This window comes from Citrus sinensis, chromosome 7 (assembly GCF_022201045.2).
Source record: "Citrus sinensis cultivar Valencia sweet orange chromosome 7, DVS_A1.0, whole genome shotgun sequence".
Lineage (NCBI taxonomy): Eukaryota > Viridiplantae > Streptophyta > Magnoliopsida > Sapindales > Rutaceae > Citrus > Citrus sinensis.
The window spans coordinates 4917627-4936576 of record NC_068562.1 but is presented as its reverse complement, the minus strand read 5'-3'; the positions used below and the strand labels follow the sequence as shown (position 1 = coordinate 4936576).

Below are 18950 nucleotides of genomic sequence, written 5' to 3'. Positions count from 1 at the left end.
ATCACCATCACAAGTTCACAACGCAAATAAGCATAAGAAATGGCTCATTTGGTTTTGGATAAATACTCATTTGGTTTTTGTACTTTTAATTAAATAATTATTTAATTCTTATATTTAAAAAAAAAAAGTATTTTAACACATCTATGTTATTAAATATATTAAAGTACAGTTCTTTTTTTTTTTTACAATAATACCTTCACAAAACTACTCTTAGAGATATTAATAAAAAACAATAATTTATTAAATTAATCTCAAGAATAACATAAAATTTTACACAAACTTATATACTATTATTTTACTTTTAGAATTAATTTAGTATATTAATTTTTTATAAAATAATTATTGATAAGATTGTTATAAGGATATTAAATATTACTTTAAATTGGATTATATTAATTAATTTATAAATAAATTACTAGTAAAATTGTTATACACATGCAAAAAACACTAATTATTTTCCACTTATATTTATTCATTAATTTTTTTATAGATAAAATAATTTATGTTAAGAATATTATTGAAAGGTTATTATAGTAAAAGAAAATAAAAAGAAATGATAAGAATGTATAAAAATATTTTTAACTATAAAAATATTTTAAAATATAAAAACAAATCAATACTTAAATTAAAAATACAAAGTGTAAACAATCTTTTAGTGTTGATCCAACCAAAAGTAACCCACACGAGAACGACAAAAGAAAAAACAAAAACAAACTGTTGGTTTGCAGCAACTAGACTTTCTAACCACAACATTTTCAGAAAGGCGTCTATTTTCAAAGCCATCCAACGGTCACAATCCCACCCGGCCACATTTCATCTTCCTCCTAAATTTACATAATAAACACCTCTTCTTCTCCCATTTGACATTTACTCGTTTCTCCACTTTTCTTTTCATTACACGGCACTCACCTCATCTACTGTACACCGACAATCCACCTTATCATTTTCACCCGCTCGTACACTAATTTTTATATAAATTTATTTTATATAAATTAATATAATATAATATAATAAAATTAATTAAATTAAATATCTCTTAATTTATATAATTTATTTTTATTATTTTATATTTTATTCAATCAATAAATTAATATTATCTTAATTTATATAAGATAAATTTATATAAAAAAATAAATTTATATAAAAATTTATTGCTGAATTATCACTCATTTAAATTTATAACGCTTCCATGTAAAAATTTAATTAATAAATTAATATTACGTCAATTTAAACAATATAAATTTTTAAAAAAATTGTAGCTAAATCATCACTGTTATAATTTTGTAACGTTTTCATACAATTTGTCACAACTCTCTCTCTCTTCTCACCAAATTTCTCCCCTCATTTCCTACTTTTTGATTTAATTTAAAGCTGGAAATATCTTCTACTTTAATTTCTTGAAATGTAGGTCTCTTCAAGAACCATTGGCAACGTTTAGTTGGTACATTGTTAAATGACTGCTTTGTATCATCATCATCATCATCATCATCATTAGTATTATTTTAAAACTTTTACAAAAGCTGAATATTCTACAATGAAGCTTCTTTGATCCGTTTTCTGCTTTTCTTTTATACATTTTTGTCATTAGTCTTAGGGTTTGGGGTTTTGAGCCCTTGAGCTCTTCAAATCCTGTTCTGCATTGGCAATTTGAACTCTGTTAGGGTTAAATATAAGCTTTTCGTGTGATTGTGAAAATCAATGTTGCCCAAAAATGCCGGGTATTAGTGCTCCAGCTACGAAGAAATCAACTACTCTCACAGTTTAGTCTTCCTTGCTTATGCTAAATTACATTCCATCTTTTTCACTATTTTGCTTAGTGTGCTGAACTGAACTATTTGGGCTACAGGTTGCTATAAAATGTAGGCCATTAACAGAGAGAGAACAGGGCCGTGATATTGTCAGGGTAAAACACGACAAGGTATGTGACTGTGACTCTGTGTGATTGGTAAATTCAATTGTTTTTCATCCAGATTTTTGTTGTATGTTTTTCACATTGAAAACATAAGGGATTAAATAATATTTAACGTATGTAATAATCGGTTGGTTGGTTGGTTTTGTAGGAGGTGGTTGTTTTAGACCCTGATTTCTCCAAGGACTACCTTGATCACATACAGAATAGAACTAAGGAAAAGAACTATTGCTTTGATCGTGCATTTGGTCCTGGATGTACAAACTTGGTATATTCCATTTACTTCAGTTTTATTTGCATCCAAATTTGTGGCTAAAGCCTGCATCAAATCAAATGTATAATTGGCTGAGTGGTGGTTTTTGTTTACTATGCTTAATATATTTTGTAGGACGTGTATACAGCATGTATATCTTCTGTAATCTCCGGCGTTGTTCAAGGTCTCAATGCAACAGTGTTTGCATATGGTTCAACTGGAAGGTATTATCCATGTTGTCTGCCAGGGGTTGCTTTTTACTTCTTGTTTTCCACCAGCTGAAGCAATTCCACTTTGCCAATTGAATTTAGATAGTATATGCTAATTTGATATCACGAATTTACTCTTCTGTTATGATTTCGTGCTGTCTATTTGTTATTGTCTCTTTAATGGAATCTAAATTCTTATTTTTGTACAGTGGTAAAACATATACGATGGTTGGGACAAAAAGTGATCCTGGACTAATGGTTCTTAGTTTGCATACAATTTTTGACCTTATCAAAAAGGACAAGAACTCTGATGAGTTTGAAGTTAGTTGTTCCTATCTCGAAGTTTATAATGAAGTAAGCATGCCTTTTCATTGTGATTTTTTAGTGTTGCCCAATGTGTTTGATATGAAGTTAACTTTGATCTTTCATGATTTAGGTTATCTATGATTTGCTTGAAAAGTCATCAGCTCATTTGGAGCTTAGAGAGGATCCCATGCATGGGATTGTTGTCGCTGGGCTGCGATGTATCAAGGTTCATTTTCTTCTATATCTATATAGCAGTCAATTATAATTAATGCGTTGAATAACGTTCATTGGAGAGTTTCTTGACATTCTCAGTGTAAACATTGAAGGGTTCCACTGTAAGTCACAAAATGTGCAACTATTGGGTCTTGGCAGGTTTGCCAACTATTAACAAGGAAAGGAATTAGCTGCTTATTGGTGGTAATCTGTATTAAAATTATTAGTTAGTGAGCACCTGCATTTGTTTATTTATTATGTAGAATTGGTATGCATTTGCTTGGTATTAGCTGGTCCATGATATCCTGATGTTTATTGTGGAACTCTACAGAAACTGTCAAATTTACTTACCGTCATTTTAATTTTTAAGGAGCGCATAATATAATAAAGTTCCTCTGATATTTTTCTTTCCTCCCAATATAAGGTGAACAAGTTCTGTTGCATTTTACTTTATCTTCTTCTTTCTTTTTGGTTTAAACCGTATGATTTTGTTTTGCTTTGATTCAGGTCCACTCAGCTGATAAGATTCTTGAACTTTTGAATTTGGGGAACAGTCGACGGAAAACAGAAAACACAGAGGCCAACGGAACTTCCTCAAGGTGAGCAGTATCTGAATTTTGTTTACTTACTACAGACTTATGGTTCTTTTCATATTAAGCTTTTGTTAAACATCTTTTTTTTTTTTAATTTATTATATTCTTAAATAGTAGGAGGGTGGGAAAAACCTAAATTGGTTTATTTGTCCAACGTCCCCCAAGATTCGAACTTGGGTGGCAAGCCAAAAAATGAAAAAGAAAAAAACTGTTTGAAACCACTTGGTCAAGCTTTTATTGGCAAAACATCTTTTTTTGTTTTCTTATTTTGGTGACTTAATTTCCTCGTGTTCTTCCATATTCAAACTTTTTTATATTCCACATTTATCCTTGTTTCTGCTATCTACAGCATTGTTCTAAATTTATTGCAATTTTTTTTTTCTCTCAGAACTGCACCATCCATAACCCAAATTACTGCCAAATCCACAAAAATGGTGTGTAGAGGGAAACGTCTTTTGCAGCTTCATTTTTCAATCTTCATGCTTAGAGCCTTTAAGAAAAATCCATGTTATGAGGGAGAAAATCCTTTTGATTTTTGGCTGAACGGGGTAAACTTAAGATGCCTGTATTTCTGAAGGTGAAGACCATGATAATAAGCTTTTTGACTGGATTTTTATCTTCAAGCACAACTATAGTTCAATTTTCTAAATAATAAATACTTAGATAGTAATTACAAGCAGTGAAAAAGTGAAAGGACACGCTTTTAATTGTGCAAATAATAAGAAAAGGAGATAAATTGGAACATTCTCTATTAAGACTTTTCATATTTCCATGACCTCATACAAAGAGATTTTTGTGCAATCAGATCACATGCAGTTTTGGGGATTACGGTGAAGAGGAGACAAAAAACTGAGTACTGTAATCAAGTAATGCGAGGAAAACTCTCTCTTGTGGATCTCGCCGGCAGTGAACGTGCTTCTGAAGCAAATAGTGGAGGCCAGAAGTTAAGAGATGGAGCCAATATTAACCGTTCTCTTCTTGCTTTAGCAAATTGCATTAATGCTCTAGGAAAACCACAGAAGAAGGGACTTGCTTATGTTCCTTACCGGAACAGGTACCTCATGGTATTTATTATTGGCCTAAGCCCACCATGTTGATGTAGTTAATCTGTGAACACTTTTGCAGCAAACTGACACGTATCCTTAAAGATGGTCTGAGTGGCAATTCTCAAACTGTTATGGTAGCAACAATATCACCAGTAGATAGTCAATATCATCACACTCTGAATACCTTGAAATATGCTGACCGGGCTAAGAAAATAAAGACACACATCCAGGTGAAGCTTGTTTATTCTTTTAGATTCTCTGTGAATAAGGATTATTCACAAAGCCTGAAAGGCTCTATTTTTTGTGTTTATTTATTTACTTATTTCTCTTCATTTAACTCCATGTGATTAAATGATTTTCTGTTTGCATGAGCTGTTGCTTGGTGTCTTACAGTTTATTTTTAAGGTAGTAGGAAAAACAATTTCTGAATTTCATAATGTATGTTGTTTTGTTTATGGAATTTATAAGCTACGAATTCCAATATAGCTTCTATATGTTTCTACGCTGCAGCAGCTTGGTTTTGGTAGCCTTGTATCTGCAGGCTTAGTTCATGTGCTATACATATAAACATACATAAACCATGCTCTCTCTCTCTCTCTCTCTCTCTCTCTCTATGTATGAATAGCTGGAATAGCATTTTTTTCATTTTCAATTATATATAATGGTCTCTTTCTCATATTATAATGAAGGCAATTGTTTACTTTTCAGAAAAACATTGGCTCAATTGATACCCATGTATCAGACTACCAAAGGATGATTGACAATCTTCAGGTTAGTTGGTAAATGGCTTTATCTGTAAGTTAGATAGCACTTTCTGTACATCAAATAATGAATTCTTTGATATACAGATCGAGGTTTGCCGACTGAAAAAAGAACTAGCTGACAAAGATTCACAGCCAAGTGTCAAGCCTGCTGAAAAAGCTGCAGATGATGAGCTGTCTTGGCTAAATGTTTTAAGCCTGGAAATCAGTGAAAATGCTCAAGAAAGGATAAACTTGCAGAAGGCTTTATTTGAGCTGGAGGAAACCAACCTTCGTATCCGTGCTGAACTACAATACCTTGATGATGCTATTGCAAAAAAGCAGGTTTGTGCCTGATTTTCCATGCAAATCATCTTTTTGAAGTAACGTTTACTTTATTAGAACAAAGAAATGTAGAAGTTTTGTGTAATTTATTTTATTGGTGTGCCTTTTCTATCAGGCTATTGGAAAAGATGATGCAGTTGTAGAAGCTTTGAAATCAAGGAGGCAAATCATTCTTGATAACATACGTGAGAATGATGAGGCTGGTATCAACTACCAAAAGGTGATATTTCTAATGATGTTGGGGCTTAGAAGAATTATAGCTTTTGTTAGTATATAAACACACCACCAATTTTACTCCTTATAGGAGATTGAAGAAAATGAGAGCCGTCGATGTGAACTCCAAAAAATGATAGATGAAGCCATTAGTAGCAATGGAAACAAAACCTACTTGCGCATTCTCAGCCAATACAGGATCCTGGTGAGTAGAGTTTAAGTTGGTCAGTGCACTAGAGATTAACTAGCATGTGTCTCTGGCCATAGAAGAGTTGTTTTTGGTATCTGCTTTTCACATTTTAAATTACAAATAAATGAATAAGCTAGTTGCTAGTATCATCCTGGACAAGAATAAAAAATACTCAAAGCTAATGTCAATAGTTTGAAGGTTTGATAGATATTTACATGTTATTTTTGGCATGACATAATTATTTGTTTTATGCTAAATGGCTACATCTCTGAAGAGGATGAGTTCTTACTATTTTGTTAAATTCAGTTCAGGCAGAATACAAAGTCATGGATTCATCTGGCTGGCTTTACTTGCAGTTTTGAGAACTTTCTAATGGAACCTTGCTGTTGTATTGCATTGATGTAGGGAATGGCTAATATTGAGCTTCAGTTTGAAATGGCAATGAGGGATCAGGTCATTCACAACCAACGGGCAGCACAGAGGCAGTTGTGGAACTTGCTCATGAGATCAGGAGTGGATGAAAAGCATTTACTGGATCTTGCAGCCAAGCACGGAATAACAATTGAAGATTGGTCAATGGATTCACATGTGGGGCTTCCTGAGAGGAAGAAGTCAATGGATTTTTCTCCAGGCAGATATACTCGTAGTGGATGTAGTCCTTGTATTGGGCAGTTATATTCTAGATCTTCTTGCATCTTCCAGCATCATGAAGACTTCAGTTCAAGGTTTTCTCCTGCAGGGCTCTGGGATCCAGCTCGTACTGTCTGTAGGGAGGAGCATCGTAGATCCTATTACTTTTTGTCTCATGATCACTCCCCATCAACATATCTAAAGCTGAGGAACTGTAGTGAGCAATGGATTGATACCACGCCAGGTTCGTGGTTCGAAACTCCTGGTAAACACTCTCAAGATTTTCGTAGTTCTTGTCCAGAGATCAGAACTCTGGCTTCACCTTTCAGTGAAAGCTATTTACCAGCTTCCCATCACAGTGCTGATTTTTGTCAGCTGTTTAAGGTATACCTGCAATTATTTGATTCAACTTTCAAAATTTTATTAAGGAATCAACATGGTTCTTTGTCTATGTTTACTGTGATCATTAGCGCGTATGTGAGGTTTGATATTTTACTTTTATGTCATTAGTGCATTTCCAAAAGATCTCCTCAGCTGGACAGGATGACCAATTTGTCATTTCTTTTAACATGTTGTTGTCTCTGGACAGGATGTATGGAACATTACGAAAAGGCAAAATCCGCTTGAGGGTCCTCAATTTGAAATAACTTCCAGCCCAGATTTCTACAGAGAAAAAGTGACGGGTCATTGTGAAACAACCCGAGTTGCTGGGTACAACCCATTGGAGCAGAGCTCTAGCATACATTGCTCGAACCCTATATCTCAAAATACTGAATCCTCAAACTGCCCGAACTTATCTTGCATTCCTTCATTTGATGCCAATGGGTCAAATTTTTGTTTCCCTTAGCCCTGAAACCCAGGGCCACTCCCGATTTGTATAGCTGTCCTGTATTCTACTTCCTAGTGTCTTTCCTCCTCTGCCTTGCCATTTATTTATTTTTTTTTCCTTTTTCATTTTTCTCCAACGTAAATATGTGTAATTTCGGCATAATTCCTCTTTTAGGTGGAATCGGCGGGTAATTATTTATTATTATTATGATTATTAGTATGTCCAATGCAGAGGCAGTAGAGGGAGAGCGGGCGGGATTTTAGCATGTGACTAGTTACATAGAGACATTCTGACACGTCAAATTTCCGATGAAGTGTATTTGTGTTGCCGTGCCTGTATATATTCGCCAAGATTACAGATTAGTTTGGACGGTAAAATCAGTTGCAAGAAACTACCTACTTTGTTGCTGTTTACTGTCTTTTGCAGTTTTCCAAGTATCAAAGGTATTCACATAATAGAACAGTGCGGATTGCCAAATTTTTAAATTGAACCATTCCCGAATATTGGTTTGGTATGTATATGTATTTGCGTATCTGTTGTTGCCAAACCAGTTGACATGTGTAAAACTCTCAAAATTGATCTTCAATTTAGTCGTAGGTTTGTGGTAAATTCAGTAACCGATGGTAGCTGACTGTGCTTAGAAAGTATTAAATTAAATTTTATTATTTCTTAGTGATCTGAAGTAGTTAATCAATTGTAAAAATAAATGAATGGTATAATAATATACAGAATATTTAATTGGTCTTTGTTTAGGATACAAGGGTCCAATATAAACCCCCAGAACTTTATACTAGGTCATGTCATCCCAACGGAGGTGAGCAAATAAATTTGTGGATGAGAAATCCCTGTGCAGGCAGTAATAATGTAGTTGTACATTGAACAGAAGGCAATCTGCCGCTGCCGCGTGCTTTCTCAGCCATTGTCATTATTGTCTCTGGAGAATCCTTTCAGCCCCAAAACCCCCCGTTAAATTAAATTGAAAAAAAAAAAAAATGTCATCAGACCAATCGTTAGAATCCTTCAGGCCTTACACCTTAACCCAAACCCTAAACGGCCACCTACGCGCCATCTCCTCTGTCAAATTCTCCCACGATGGCCGCCTCCTTGCCTCTTCCTCCGCCGACAAAACCCTCCTCACCTATTCGCTCTCCAGTATTTCTAATTCCGATTCTACCCCTCCCTCTCCTCTCCAAAAATTCACCGGCCACGAACAAGGCGTCTCCGACCTCGCCTTCTCCTCCGACTCCCGCTTCCTCGTCTCAGCCTCCGACGACAAAACCATCCGTCTATGGGACGTCCCCACCGCCACCTGTCTCAAAACCCTAATCGGCCACACCAATTACGTCTTCTGTGTCAACTTCAACCCTCAATCCAATATGATCGTCTCTGGCGCTTTTGACGAGACTGTCAGGATTTGGGACGTTAAGACCGGAAAATGTCTCAAGGTTTTGCCTGCCCACTCCGATCCTGTCACCGCCGTTGACTTTAATCGCGACGGCACCATGATTGTCACTAGCAGTTATGATGGACTCTGTAGGATTTGGGATGCCAGCACCGGACATTGTATGAAAACGCTTATTGATGATGAAAATCCTCCAGTTTCCTTTGTTAAGTTTTCGCCAAATGGAAAGTTTATTCTTGTTGGAACTCTCGATAATACTTTGGTAAGTCAGTCTTTCATTTTTTTCGTTTTAACCCTTTCATGCATGTGAATTAGCTAGAAAGTTTTCATTTTAAGTTGATTCTGAAGAGCTAGAATGTTTCAGTGAGTTAGGAACTTGGACTTGTATGGGAAGGCAGCCAGGGATTCCGTTTTTGCCGTGACTGATTTTTATTAATATTATGTAAATCAGAATTTAAAAAAAAAAAAAATTTGGTGGGAAGATTTCTGTTAATCTCTAAACATGAGAACTTTTATGAAGCCCTAGGTAATAGGATAGAAACCAAGATGGGGTGAATGCAATATTTTATTTTATCATTCTGAAAAAATTTGTTCCTTCCGAAATTATCTGTAAGTTACATTTTATTTTGTATGGATAGCTGCAACTCTGTTGTTTTCTCCTTATGTTTCTGCAAGGATTTGTCAAAATTGTGATATATTTTGCATGTGAAACTATATTTAGTTTCTGAAATGTGACTCACTAATTTTTACAACTGGGTTTGTCAAAATTGTGATATTTAATGTCATCAGTGAGTAGAAAGAATAATGTGCTCACATGGGGATGAAGAAAAACCTTGTTACCATTATAAGAGGGGTTAAAGTTTTTACCGGAAGTATCACTGCAATTTGGTTCCTTTTCAGGGGAACTGGGAATCCCAAAAGATATACCGTTTAGGGCATTGATTGGTTTCCCTTAGCACTGAACACTGTATATCCTGTCAATTGTTACTTTGTAGCTTGTTTCATGTACATCTATATGTGTTCTCAATTGGTTGTTTGTGGGCACATCTCCCAGCAGTTAGGGAGATTTCTACAGGCATGTGAAGTGGTACCTTGTATTGTTAGATTCAATTATGGGTTATATTTTTTTCTAAGGGAAATTTGAAAATGCGTGCTTGCTTTTATATTCAACAAATATAACAAACAATCCATATGGAATCCCTTAGATATCTCTGGTCCATTATAGACATCCATTTTTACATTTGACATACAGTTTCTAGTTGCTGTCCCTCCTGCCTTTTGTTCATTATTGTGTTTCTTTTGTTATCGTGCAGAGACTTTGGAACTATTCAACTGGCAAAATCCTGAAGACATACACCGGCCATACCAATTCGAAGTACTGCATATCATCCACCTTCTCCGTGACAAATGGGAAGTATATTGTTAGTGGTTCTGAGGATAGTTGTGTGTACTTATGGGAACTTCAGTCCCGGAAAGTAGTTCAGAAATTAGAAGGTCACACAGATCCTGTCATATCAGTGGCATCTCACCCCACGGAGAACATTATTGCATCTGGTGCACTTGACAATGACAGGACCGTGAAGATTTGGACTCAGGAAAAGGAATGAATTGCTTCGCAGTTAAGAATTCTCTCGAAATTATTGCATCTATCACACTATTGAAGAGCTGAGTTTCTCCTCTGTCCTTCTCAGCGCTATTTTTAGCTGAAATAGATTCTTATATTGTAGCTTAATTCGGCAACTACCCTTTTCGGTCATGTATCTATGAACTTCCTTTCTTTGACATCATATGGACACATATGCCCAGTATTTATATTTATGTAATCTTTGGGCAAATGGAAATCGGTAATATTGATGATGGGAAGCCAATCAAACCCAAATGTTAACCGTTCTGTTTTTACTGGGCATGTCAAGGCTTGTAGCTGGCTTTTGGTTCGATTGAGGATTGCCTTTGGAATTGAGGTTGGGCAACTGTAGTTTTTAAGTTACAACACAAAAATGTTTAATAAATACTAACTGCTGTAATTTAAAAATTATGTTGATATAATTTTTTACTTGTATGATGAAAAATTTATAATGTTTTTAATAATTTTGTCAAAATTAATTTTTAAAATTTATATTTACTATATATTATGAATATTTGTTTCTTACAGTTTTTTTCATGACAGTTGTAGTTTAAAAATTTCAGCATCTCAATTTTAAATAGAACTTGAATAAGTTTAAATGTTCCATGTCGATGCTATAAACTTTTACTCATTCTGTTCAATAGTCAATATTGCCCTCTGTAGTTTGGCCAAATGGTTTGTAAGTAAATTTATCTAACTAGCCATTTAAATTTGAATTCTAAAGGAGGGATTTGAATCCTCAACACCATCGTTCGTAGCCATGTGCTCTAATCCTTTGAACTACAGGGCTCGCCCCGTCTATACTAGCTTTGTTCTTGAGAGTAACCTAAAAAAGAAGAAATATTTCCTCTCCTCAGCCATTTCCATTTCGGGTTAAGAAGATGTGAAAGCACCTTTCTCTCTATAAGAACACGGTGCGTTACGAGGTGTAAAGTGGGAGAGAAGGGATTTCATAATTGGGGTTTTGAATAAGACGACCTTTTCATTTTGAATTTTTTTTTTTTCATATTGCAAAAGTAATAAGAATGAGAGGTGTTAAGCTTTTTATCATCCTGGCGTCGAATTATTTTGCCGCAAGACCTCCCCTACAATATCGTCACCGCAATAAAGTTTACTATAGAAGTTAAAGAAATCGAAAAAAAAAAAGTAAGTAAACATTCCCTTTTGTAATGTTTTGAACCAATTAATTTGTCCATAGAATTTGAAAATTATTAAAAAAAATACATTTTTTATTTGAAAATAGAATTAAATCATACTAGAAAGTTTCGACTTTCTTTTTATTTTTATTATTTTTCTTTATTCCCATAATGGAGATTCTTATTTTCCCCATCTCCCCACCATAAACAATAAGATTTTTTTTTTTATTTATATATTTTAGATTTAGGTCTTTTGATTGATGCTATAGAAGAGGGAAAAAAAAATCGTTAGGGAAACAAAAAGGAGCTTTAATTGGGGCTTAATTCAAAATATGGTTTTTGGGGGTGGAATTTGTGGCGTCAACCTATAGGGTTTATCGTTTTTCTAATTTCTTCCCTAGCGGAATGCGAGAGATTACCTTTTGATTTACCAGAAGCGGAAGAAGAATTAGTAGCCGGTTATCAAACCGAATATTCAGGAATAAAATTTGGTTTATTTTACGTTGCTTCCTATCTAAATCTATTAGTTTCCTCCATAAACTTTATCGAGTAGGTTATTTTAAGAATTAAAATAGATAAAAGAGAGGTGCAATTGCAGCGCTTTTAACAGCGTTGAGACCGAAGAACATTTCGGCCCATGAATCAAGCCAGCCCTGCCTTTGCATTTAAACGCTGAAAGAGAGCTAGCCTCAGCCCAGTCTAAGGAGATAGCAATTGTATCTACTCGCTGACCAATGACAGATTGACAGGCGGACACCTCTCCTAGAATTGCGGAGGGAAAAGATAATAGCATTCAGTATGTTTGACAAGTGGCAAAATGTGCATCCGCCACTTCCTATTTTTTGGGTGCTTTTTTTTTTCATTTAAATACAGTAAAATTTCTTTTATAGTATAATATTGGATTATTTTTATTATTGTAAAAAAATTATAACTCGATAGAAATATTGTTATAAAATTTATTTATTTGACTTAATTATTTTTAGTGTAAGTGATATAAGGATGATGTATGCACTAATTAATAATTAATTAATTGAGTATGTAAATAAATATATATTGTTTATAATATAAAAAAATTGATTACTATGTGGAAGCAAATATCTTAAGGAGGATCTAAAAAATTTATAACATATTATAATATAGAGTTTATTCTTATTTATAATTAGTCTAAATTGATATTAAAAATTTTTATAATTAGATAAGGATTATTATCATATAGAGTATCACTTTAGAAATATTTTATTGTAACATCTAGAATCCTTTGAAAGTGCCAACAATATATCCTACTAACTTGTTTTACATAATGATACTCCCAAAATGTGGTTACGTTGAGAGGGTCATGTTGAGTTATGTTTCATATAACTTACAGCTTTTATAAAATTCAGGTGGACTTTACTTAAATGTTATAATTTTTTGCATGTTTTAGGGACATTATTTCATGTAACTTAGCAAAACGCATGTTGAGAATTCTCATCTTTCACAACGAAGTCTAGTAAAAAGTCAAATAGTAAATTACGTACGTCCAAGCAGGCTGAAAAAGAAAATTCAAATAATAAATTATTTTAGTAAGTGGAATAAAATTATTTGACTTGTAAGGTTGTTTTTATAATTTTACGGTGCTTTTGGGTATGTTTATGTAAAAGTACTAAGTCCAACAATTCAAGACATATATTTGATATTTCGATAATATTAAGCTATATCCAATGCAATTATCTCCCTTGTTTCCCTATCATCATATATAGAAGATTACTAGTTTCTACTTATATATATTATATAGCTGATTAATGCTTCACATAGAGAAGTTAGTTAATCGTTGTTACACAATCGAAATAAAAAGATCACGTGCTTTAAATTCTAAATTCAAATGATTGGGATGACAAAACACAGAAAAGAAAAAAAAAATTTATGTTCATTTTATTTTATATAATATAATTAAATGAATACAATGAGGAGCTGCACTTGATTTTGGCATAGCCAAAGGTAAAGAGTTCATTTGAGGTCATAAAGTGGGTTATAATATGATTACAGGGTATGGATACAACATAACTTTTTCGTATTTATATTGACAAATACTAATATAATTAATAAATAGGTTCACATAATACGATAAAATTACCATGTCGTGATTGTGTTACGTCAACATGATTACACATTTATAACACAAATTTCAACTAATACATGGCAAAATTATTGAAAAATTAATTGATATTTAGTAAATACTAAATTAATTATTCTTAACATATCTATATTTTGTTATAAACTTATTCATGTGATATATATGTCATGTTAACTTATTTATGACTTTTTTAAAAAATAATATTAATATATTTGTCATTTTAAATTAATTTTTAACTTTTTTTATTAAATATGTTAGACATATTTAATATGACTGACACAATTAATAAATGAATTATATACATATTCTGATTTTTTAAGACAATTAATAAATAAGTCTTGTCTAAATTTACTTAACATGATATAAACACGTCACGATTACGTAGATCGACAGCAGTAGAACCCATCATAGGTGAGATGGATACCCAACAACACAACAATTCAACAACAAGGGAATTCGTGCGTTGGTCACCACATAAGACAAATAAAATAAAATAAAAAGTATTATAAACAACCACAGTAAAGACAAAATTGTACTTTCTTCGAGGTCCAGAAAATATTTCTTCAATATTATTAATTAATTATTATGCCAGGTTGTCTTTATTCCTCAGTATTCATCAAGAAGCAAATAAGACAAAAAGTTGAGCCCCCTTCGTGGGATCAACAGAATATCCCGATACATCCACCAACGCATGATATGTTCCAACCATTAAATCTTAATCAACATTTATTTTAAGATCATGTTTCCATTTTTTGAATGATATGGTCAAACGATACTTTCTGGGTTTCTTGTTTTCTTTTGCACTAGCTGAATTCGTTTGGTTTCTTATTACAATTAAAATTCGGTCTTATTACTTAAAGAATAACTTTACGGATCAACATTGTGGCACCCGAGTTTTAGTAGATGTTTTCATAAAATTTAGATCATATAACTTCAGTTCGAATTCAAATTGTGAGTAACGCTGGGTTACCAATGGAAGTCCTTCTTGAGTGACTAATAATGAATGATATAGGATTTTAAAATTACAGTGGAATTCATCAAAATAAAGAAATAGCTCAAAGATCACAGAGAATCAATGGGTGGTTGCGCGCAGCCAATCTTTTATGTCATAATAATGACTATCTTAGCAAGCTCCCACTTATCAATTCTTTATATTGCCCAGGCTTTGGCAATGATTAAATACTTGTTTTCAATTAATTTAATTCAACCAATTTGATAAAGCCAGATGGAACTTAGAAACGTCGAGGAGGGGTGCACAATTTTTATTTTTATTTTTTGTCGACGAAATGAAAATCCAGAGAGAACTTTCAGATGATCCAATGATGATTAGTTTCGGGTTAAAGAAAACCCTAGAAGAGGAAATCACTAAGTAGTCTAAAAATTAATAACATGTGTTTTGTCCAGCTGGTAGCACTTCATTAATTAACGCGATTAATTGTTTTTGATTAAGCAACAACTTAATTTGAAATAATGCAAATTATTGGCACTGCTTGGTTATTTCCTGGACATAGAGGATATAGCCATGTGATTTGAGAACTAATAATTTGAGGGGCCTCAACTAAACAAATGCTGATCCTAGTCACAAAATATATATACAAATAATCATTTGACCCATCATATGTAATATAGCTGGAAACAAAAGTTACCACGTGCTTAAACTCAATAATATAGATTTATCATCTCAATGCCCGACTCTTGAATTGATAATTGAAGCACTGATCTATGATTTAGAATTTCATTGACGCACGTGAAAGCAAGTTCATAAACCCTCAGTGGGCGCATGCACACACTACATTTAATATTATCTTTAGTCACATGCTGAACCGTACGGAGGAGTAAACTGGTTGCATTTCCTCATTTGAGATTTCCAAAACCAAGCTGTTCCCCCCCCCCCCCCCTTCCTTTTTCCTTCTTTAATATGTGATGTATAGAATCTTCTTTCACTCGTTCATATGTGATGGCCACGACACCAGTTTTGAGTTTCATTTTAAAAAAAAAACTCTTGGGTTTCATCAACTATAGTGCAATAAGGAACAAATAGTTTATAAAATTACAAATTTATACTGTTCATTAACCTAATAATGACCATAAAAACTTGTAATGTGAATTGCCGGTTACTTTTAACAATTTTCTAATTCATCTTATTTCACATGTATATATCAATATATAAGGGATTTTGCGAGCTGAATGTCGAAAGGCAAAACCGACATTTTTTCTCGCATCTGGTAATAACTTTATCTTTTCTTTAAGAATTGAGCTACCCAAAATTTAATGAACATAAATATTTAAGAAATAATGTCACGCAAAGTTAGTTTATTTTAGTAAACGCTCTCCAAGAAGCTTCTAATCTAGCTGGAATTATATTGAGACAGCTCTCAGTCCCTTTCACAAAAACTGATGTGAATTTAAAAGTCATGAATTCGAACTTTATTATTATTAATTTTTTCCCGGCCGAATAAATAACTCTAGCTACTTCCCCACCAAAATTATGAAGAATATCGAATTCAATTGTAATGTCTTCTCCTTTTTCACACACCAAAAGGAGACAAACCTGCTTGTTATTTGATTATTATTATGACTTGAGTTACAATCATTGAGGAAGTGGGCCTCGATGCAGGTGACTAGCCCCGTTCTTTATGCCAGGATAGTTTTATTTGATTTGATATTACATAATCAATAAATAAATTCGTACAATGAATACACATATAAGCTAATGGCAATTATATATTTGGCACCAAAAAATTTAAAAAACTGATAAAGACTATGTGACTAATTCAGAATTTTCAATTTCTGGCTTCTGTTCGGTTGGCTAGCTGTGAAAGAAAATATAATATTAATTTTTTTGGCTTCCGTTGATTCGCAATCTTTTTCCTTTTCCTTAAATGAAGTTGGAATTGATTTTTGGTCAAGCCCTTTTGTGGTTCCATAACCATTAATCAATTCATCTCACGTCATTGTGTTTGCGTGTGAAGGAGAGAGCGTTTATTTTACTTTTATCAGTGAATGTGCAGATAAGGACAAAAATTGACACGTGCGTAGGGCAGAAATTGACACGTGTGTAGGACAGAAATTGATTGATAAATGATCATTCTCACAACTATAAGAGTGAGGGCAAGAGATATTGATTTTCTACCCATTTCGGAAAAAAAGGATCACATATAGATTATATAGCTAAGTTGGAGCGTTTTTATTCTGCAGGATCATCATCTTGAGAAATTTTGAGCGTGAATAAGGAAACTAGAATTTGAGGAGCTCAAAACATGGATGCATCATCGGCTAAATGGTTGGCTGAATTGGTAAGATTAATTATTATTTTGTTTTTGGAAATTAATTAAGAAGTTAATTATCATATATCTTCATGATTTTGATCAGTGATATATTGATTGTCTGTTGAACATCATGAATTTGATTAACAGGGAATGGATGAGTATAACATCATCCATCAATGCCATATGGAGTCAGTGGCAGATTTGTTCAGCAGCAAACAAGACATAACAGCTGCATTGGGAGGAAACTTGAAACAATCTTTGTCTACATCAGAGAGCTATTCCTCATACCCTAATAATAATAATAATGGAAAATCTCAAACGAGCTTTGATGAGAGACCTAACAAACTACTCAAGACTTATAGCTGGAAATCCACCACAACAACCGACCGCGCATCCGCAGATCATTCTTCTCCAACCCCTCAGCCTCACTTTCTTAATTTTGATCAGAAACCGATCAGTTCAAACCCTAATAAGCAGTTGTATGGCAATCTTAACATGTACAGCTGCTCCTTGAAGCCTAAGGTTGAGGCGCCACCGTCTACAGGAAATACAACTTCTCCTCCTCCTTTCCCACCTTTGGGGAGCCCAAATTATGAAACTGTCATTAATCCCAATCATGGGACTAAAAGGTCTTACCCAGTGACCAGAACTCCTGCACTTGCTCAAGATCACATTATGGCTGAAAGAAAGCGAAGAGAGAAGCTTAGCCAGCGCTTCATTGCTCTTTCAGCCATTCTTCCTGGCCTCAAGAAGGTGTATATGCTATTATAATTAATTTTATTATAAAGGTGTGTGCAACAAGGTATATACATGTGTGAATAAACAGCTTCAATGGCAATTCTAATTTTTCGTTTATACGCACATAGATGGACAAAGCTTCAGTCCTGGGAGATGCCATAAGGTACGTGAAAGAGCTTCAAGAAAGAGTGAAAGTACTGGAGGAACAGACCAAGAAAAGGACGGTGGAATCAGTGGTTTACGTGAAGAAGTCTCAGCTTGTGGTATCGGGTACAGATGACGAGTCGTCTTCATGTGATGATAATTCAGAAATAAGTACATCCGATGGAACACTCCCAGAAATTGAAGCGAGAGTTTCGGACAAGGATGTTCTCATCCGAATCCATTGTGAGAAACAAAAAGGGCTGCTCCCAAAATTAATAAGCCAACTCGAGATGCTTCATCTTTCTATTACCAACACCAGCGTCTTACCATTTGGAAATTCCACTCTTGATATAACCATAATCGCTCTGGTAATTAATTAGTTGATCTTTTTCATTTTGTATTAATTGTTATAATGTTTATTATTACTGTTAATTGTTCATAATCATTGCAGCGCATATATACTCTCTAACAAAACAATAAATTTTTTATTTCTCTATTTCTTATTTAATTTGCAGAAGAATGCTGAATTCTGCACGACAATGAAGGATCTTGTGAAGGACATAAGATTGGCTTTCTTGAAGCTCATGTGAGCTGCTTGATTGACATATATATAGGCCAAGCCTATGAATAGATTAATCTAGCTCTCCTCTGGACTGTTTTAGACCATAACTACTATTACGTGCAATTACTAGTGATTTTGTGCATGAATATAAGTAATGCTTGTTTTTCCGCGTGTTTCAATCTGCTGGGAGACGGCGATTTCAGTTGTTGAGTACGTTGAATTTTATACCACTTCTCCAGCAAAAGGAATCCCCGAGTCTTGGCTAGGGTTTCATATATATGGTATATGAATACATACTAACAGTTAATTAGTACAATGTACGTAATTCTGTGTGCGAAAGTGATAGTTTAATTTGGATGTAGTTTTTTTGGGGGTAAGTATGCGTTGTAATTTTTGGCTGTTTCTTTGGCCGCAAGTGTGAAAATTGAAATCCCTTTGTGAAGCTGTGAGAAAATCTTCTATGTAATTAATGTATGAGTTTGTGCG

General features: G+C 33.8%; 3 protein-coding genes across 3 annotated transcripts; all 3 read left to right on the top strand.

Annotated features, from left to right (window-relative positions):
* Positions 1-1282: 1282 nt before the first annotated feature.
* Positions 1283-8560, top strand: LOC102606690 (kinesin-like protein KIN-8B). Its single transcript, XM_006466322.4, has 15 exons — positions 1283-1759; positions 1847-1918; positions 2061-2177; positions 2298-2386; positions 2581-2725; positions 2808-2903; positions 3398-3489; positions 4289-4537; positions 4609-4759; positions 5238-5300; positions 5378-5614; positions 5730-5834; positions 5919-6032; positions 6423-7031; positions 7237-8560. The coding sequence occupies exons 1-15, from the start codon at positions 1712-1714 to the stop codon at positions 7492-7494; spliced, it is 2445 nt and encodes an 814-aa protein (XP_006466385.2). The 5' UTR covers positions 1283-1711; the 3' UTR covers positions 7495-8560.
* On the top strand, positions 8450-10812 carry LOC102606989 (COMPASS-like H3K4 histone methylase component WDR5A). The gene is made up of 2 exons (XM_006466323.4): positions 8450-9140; positions 10192-10812. Exons 1-2 carry the CDS (start codon positions 8469-8471, stop codon positions 10483-10485), a joined length of 966 nt encoding a protein of 321 aa, XP_006466386.2. The 5' UTR covers positions 8450-8468; the 3' UTR covers positions 10486-10812.
* A 6066-nt stretch (positions 10813-16878) lies between these two features.
* Positions 16879-18942, top strand: LOC102612003 (transcription factor bHLH18-like). Its single transcript, XM_006466513.3, has 4 exons — positions 16879-17047; positions 17168-17773; positions 17887-18270; positions 18418-18942. Exons 1-4 carry the CDS (start codon positions 17012-17014, stop codon positions 18490-18492), a joined length of 1101 nt encoding a protein of 366 aa, XP_006466576.2. The 5' UTR covers positions 16879-17011; the 3' UTR covers positions 18493-18942.
* The last annotated feature ends 8 nt before the right edge of the window (positions 18943-18950 follow it).

What these genes read in the sequence shown, in the direction of transcription:
- LOC102606690 (XM_006466322.4), top strand. Translation starts at nt 1,712, where the DNA reads ATGCCGGGTATTAGTGCTCCAGCTACGAAGAAATCAACTACTCTCACA. An exon ending in TCAGGGTAAAACACGACAAG is followed by an intron (nt 1,919 to 2,060) that starts GTATGTGACTGT and finishes TTGGTTTTGTAG; the next exon opens with GAGGTGGTTGTTTTAGACCC. An exon ending in GGATGATTGACAATCTTCAG is followed by an intron (nt 5,301 to 5,377) that starts GTTAGTTGGTAA and finishes TTTGATATACAG; the next exon opens with ATCGAGGTTTGCCGACTGAA.
- LOC102606989 (XM_006466323.4), top strand. Translation starts at nt 8,469, where the DNA reads ATGTCATCAGACCAATCGTTAGAATCCTTCAGGCCTTACACCTTAACC. An exon ending in GAACTCTCGATAATACTTTG is followed by an intron (nt 9,141 to 10,191) that starts GTAAGTCAGTCT and finishes GTTATCGTGCAG; the next exon opens with AGACTTTGGAACTATTCAAC.
- LOC102612003 (XM_006466513.3), top strand. Translation starts at nt 17,012, where the DNA reads ATGGATGCATCATCGGCTAAATGGTTGGCTGAATTG. An exon ending in TTCTTCCTGGCCTCAAGAAG is followed by an intron (nt 17,774 to 17,886) that starts GTGTATATGCTA and finishes ATACGCACATAG; the next exon opens with ATGGACAAAGCTTCAGTCCT. An exon ending in ATATAACCATAATCGCTCTG is followed by an intron (nt 18,271 to 18,417) that starts GTAATTAATTAG and finishes TTTAATTTGCAG; the next exon opens with AAGAATGCTGAATTCTGCAC.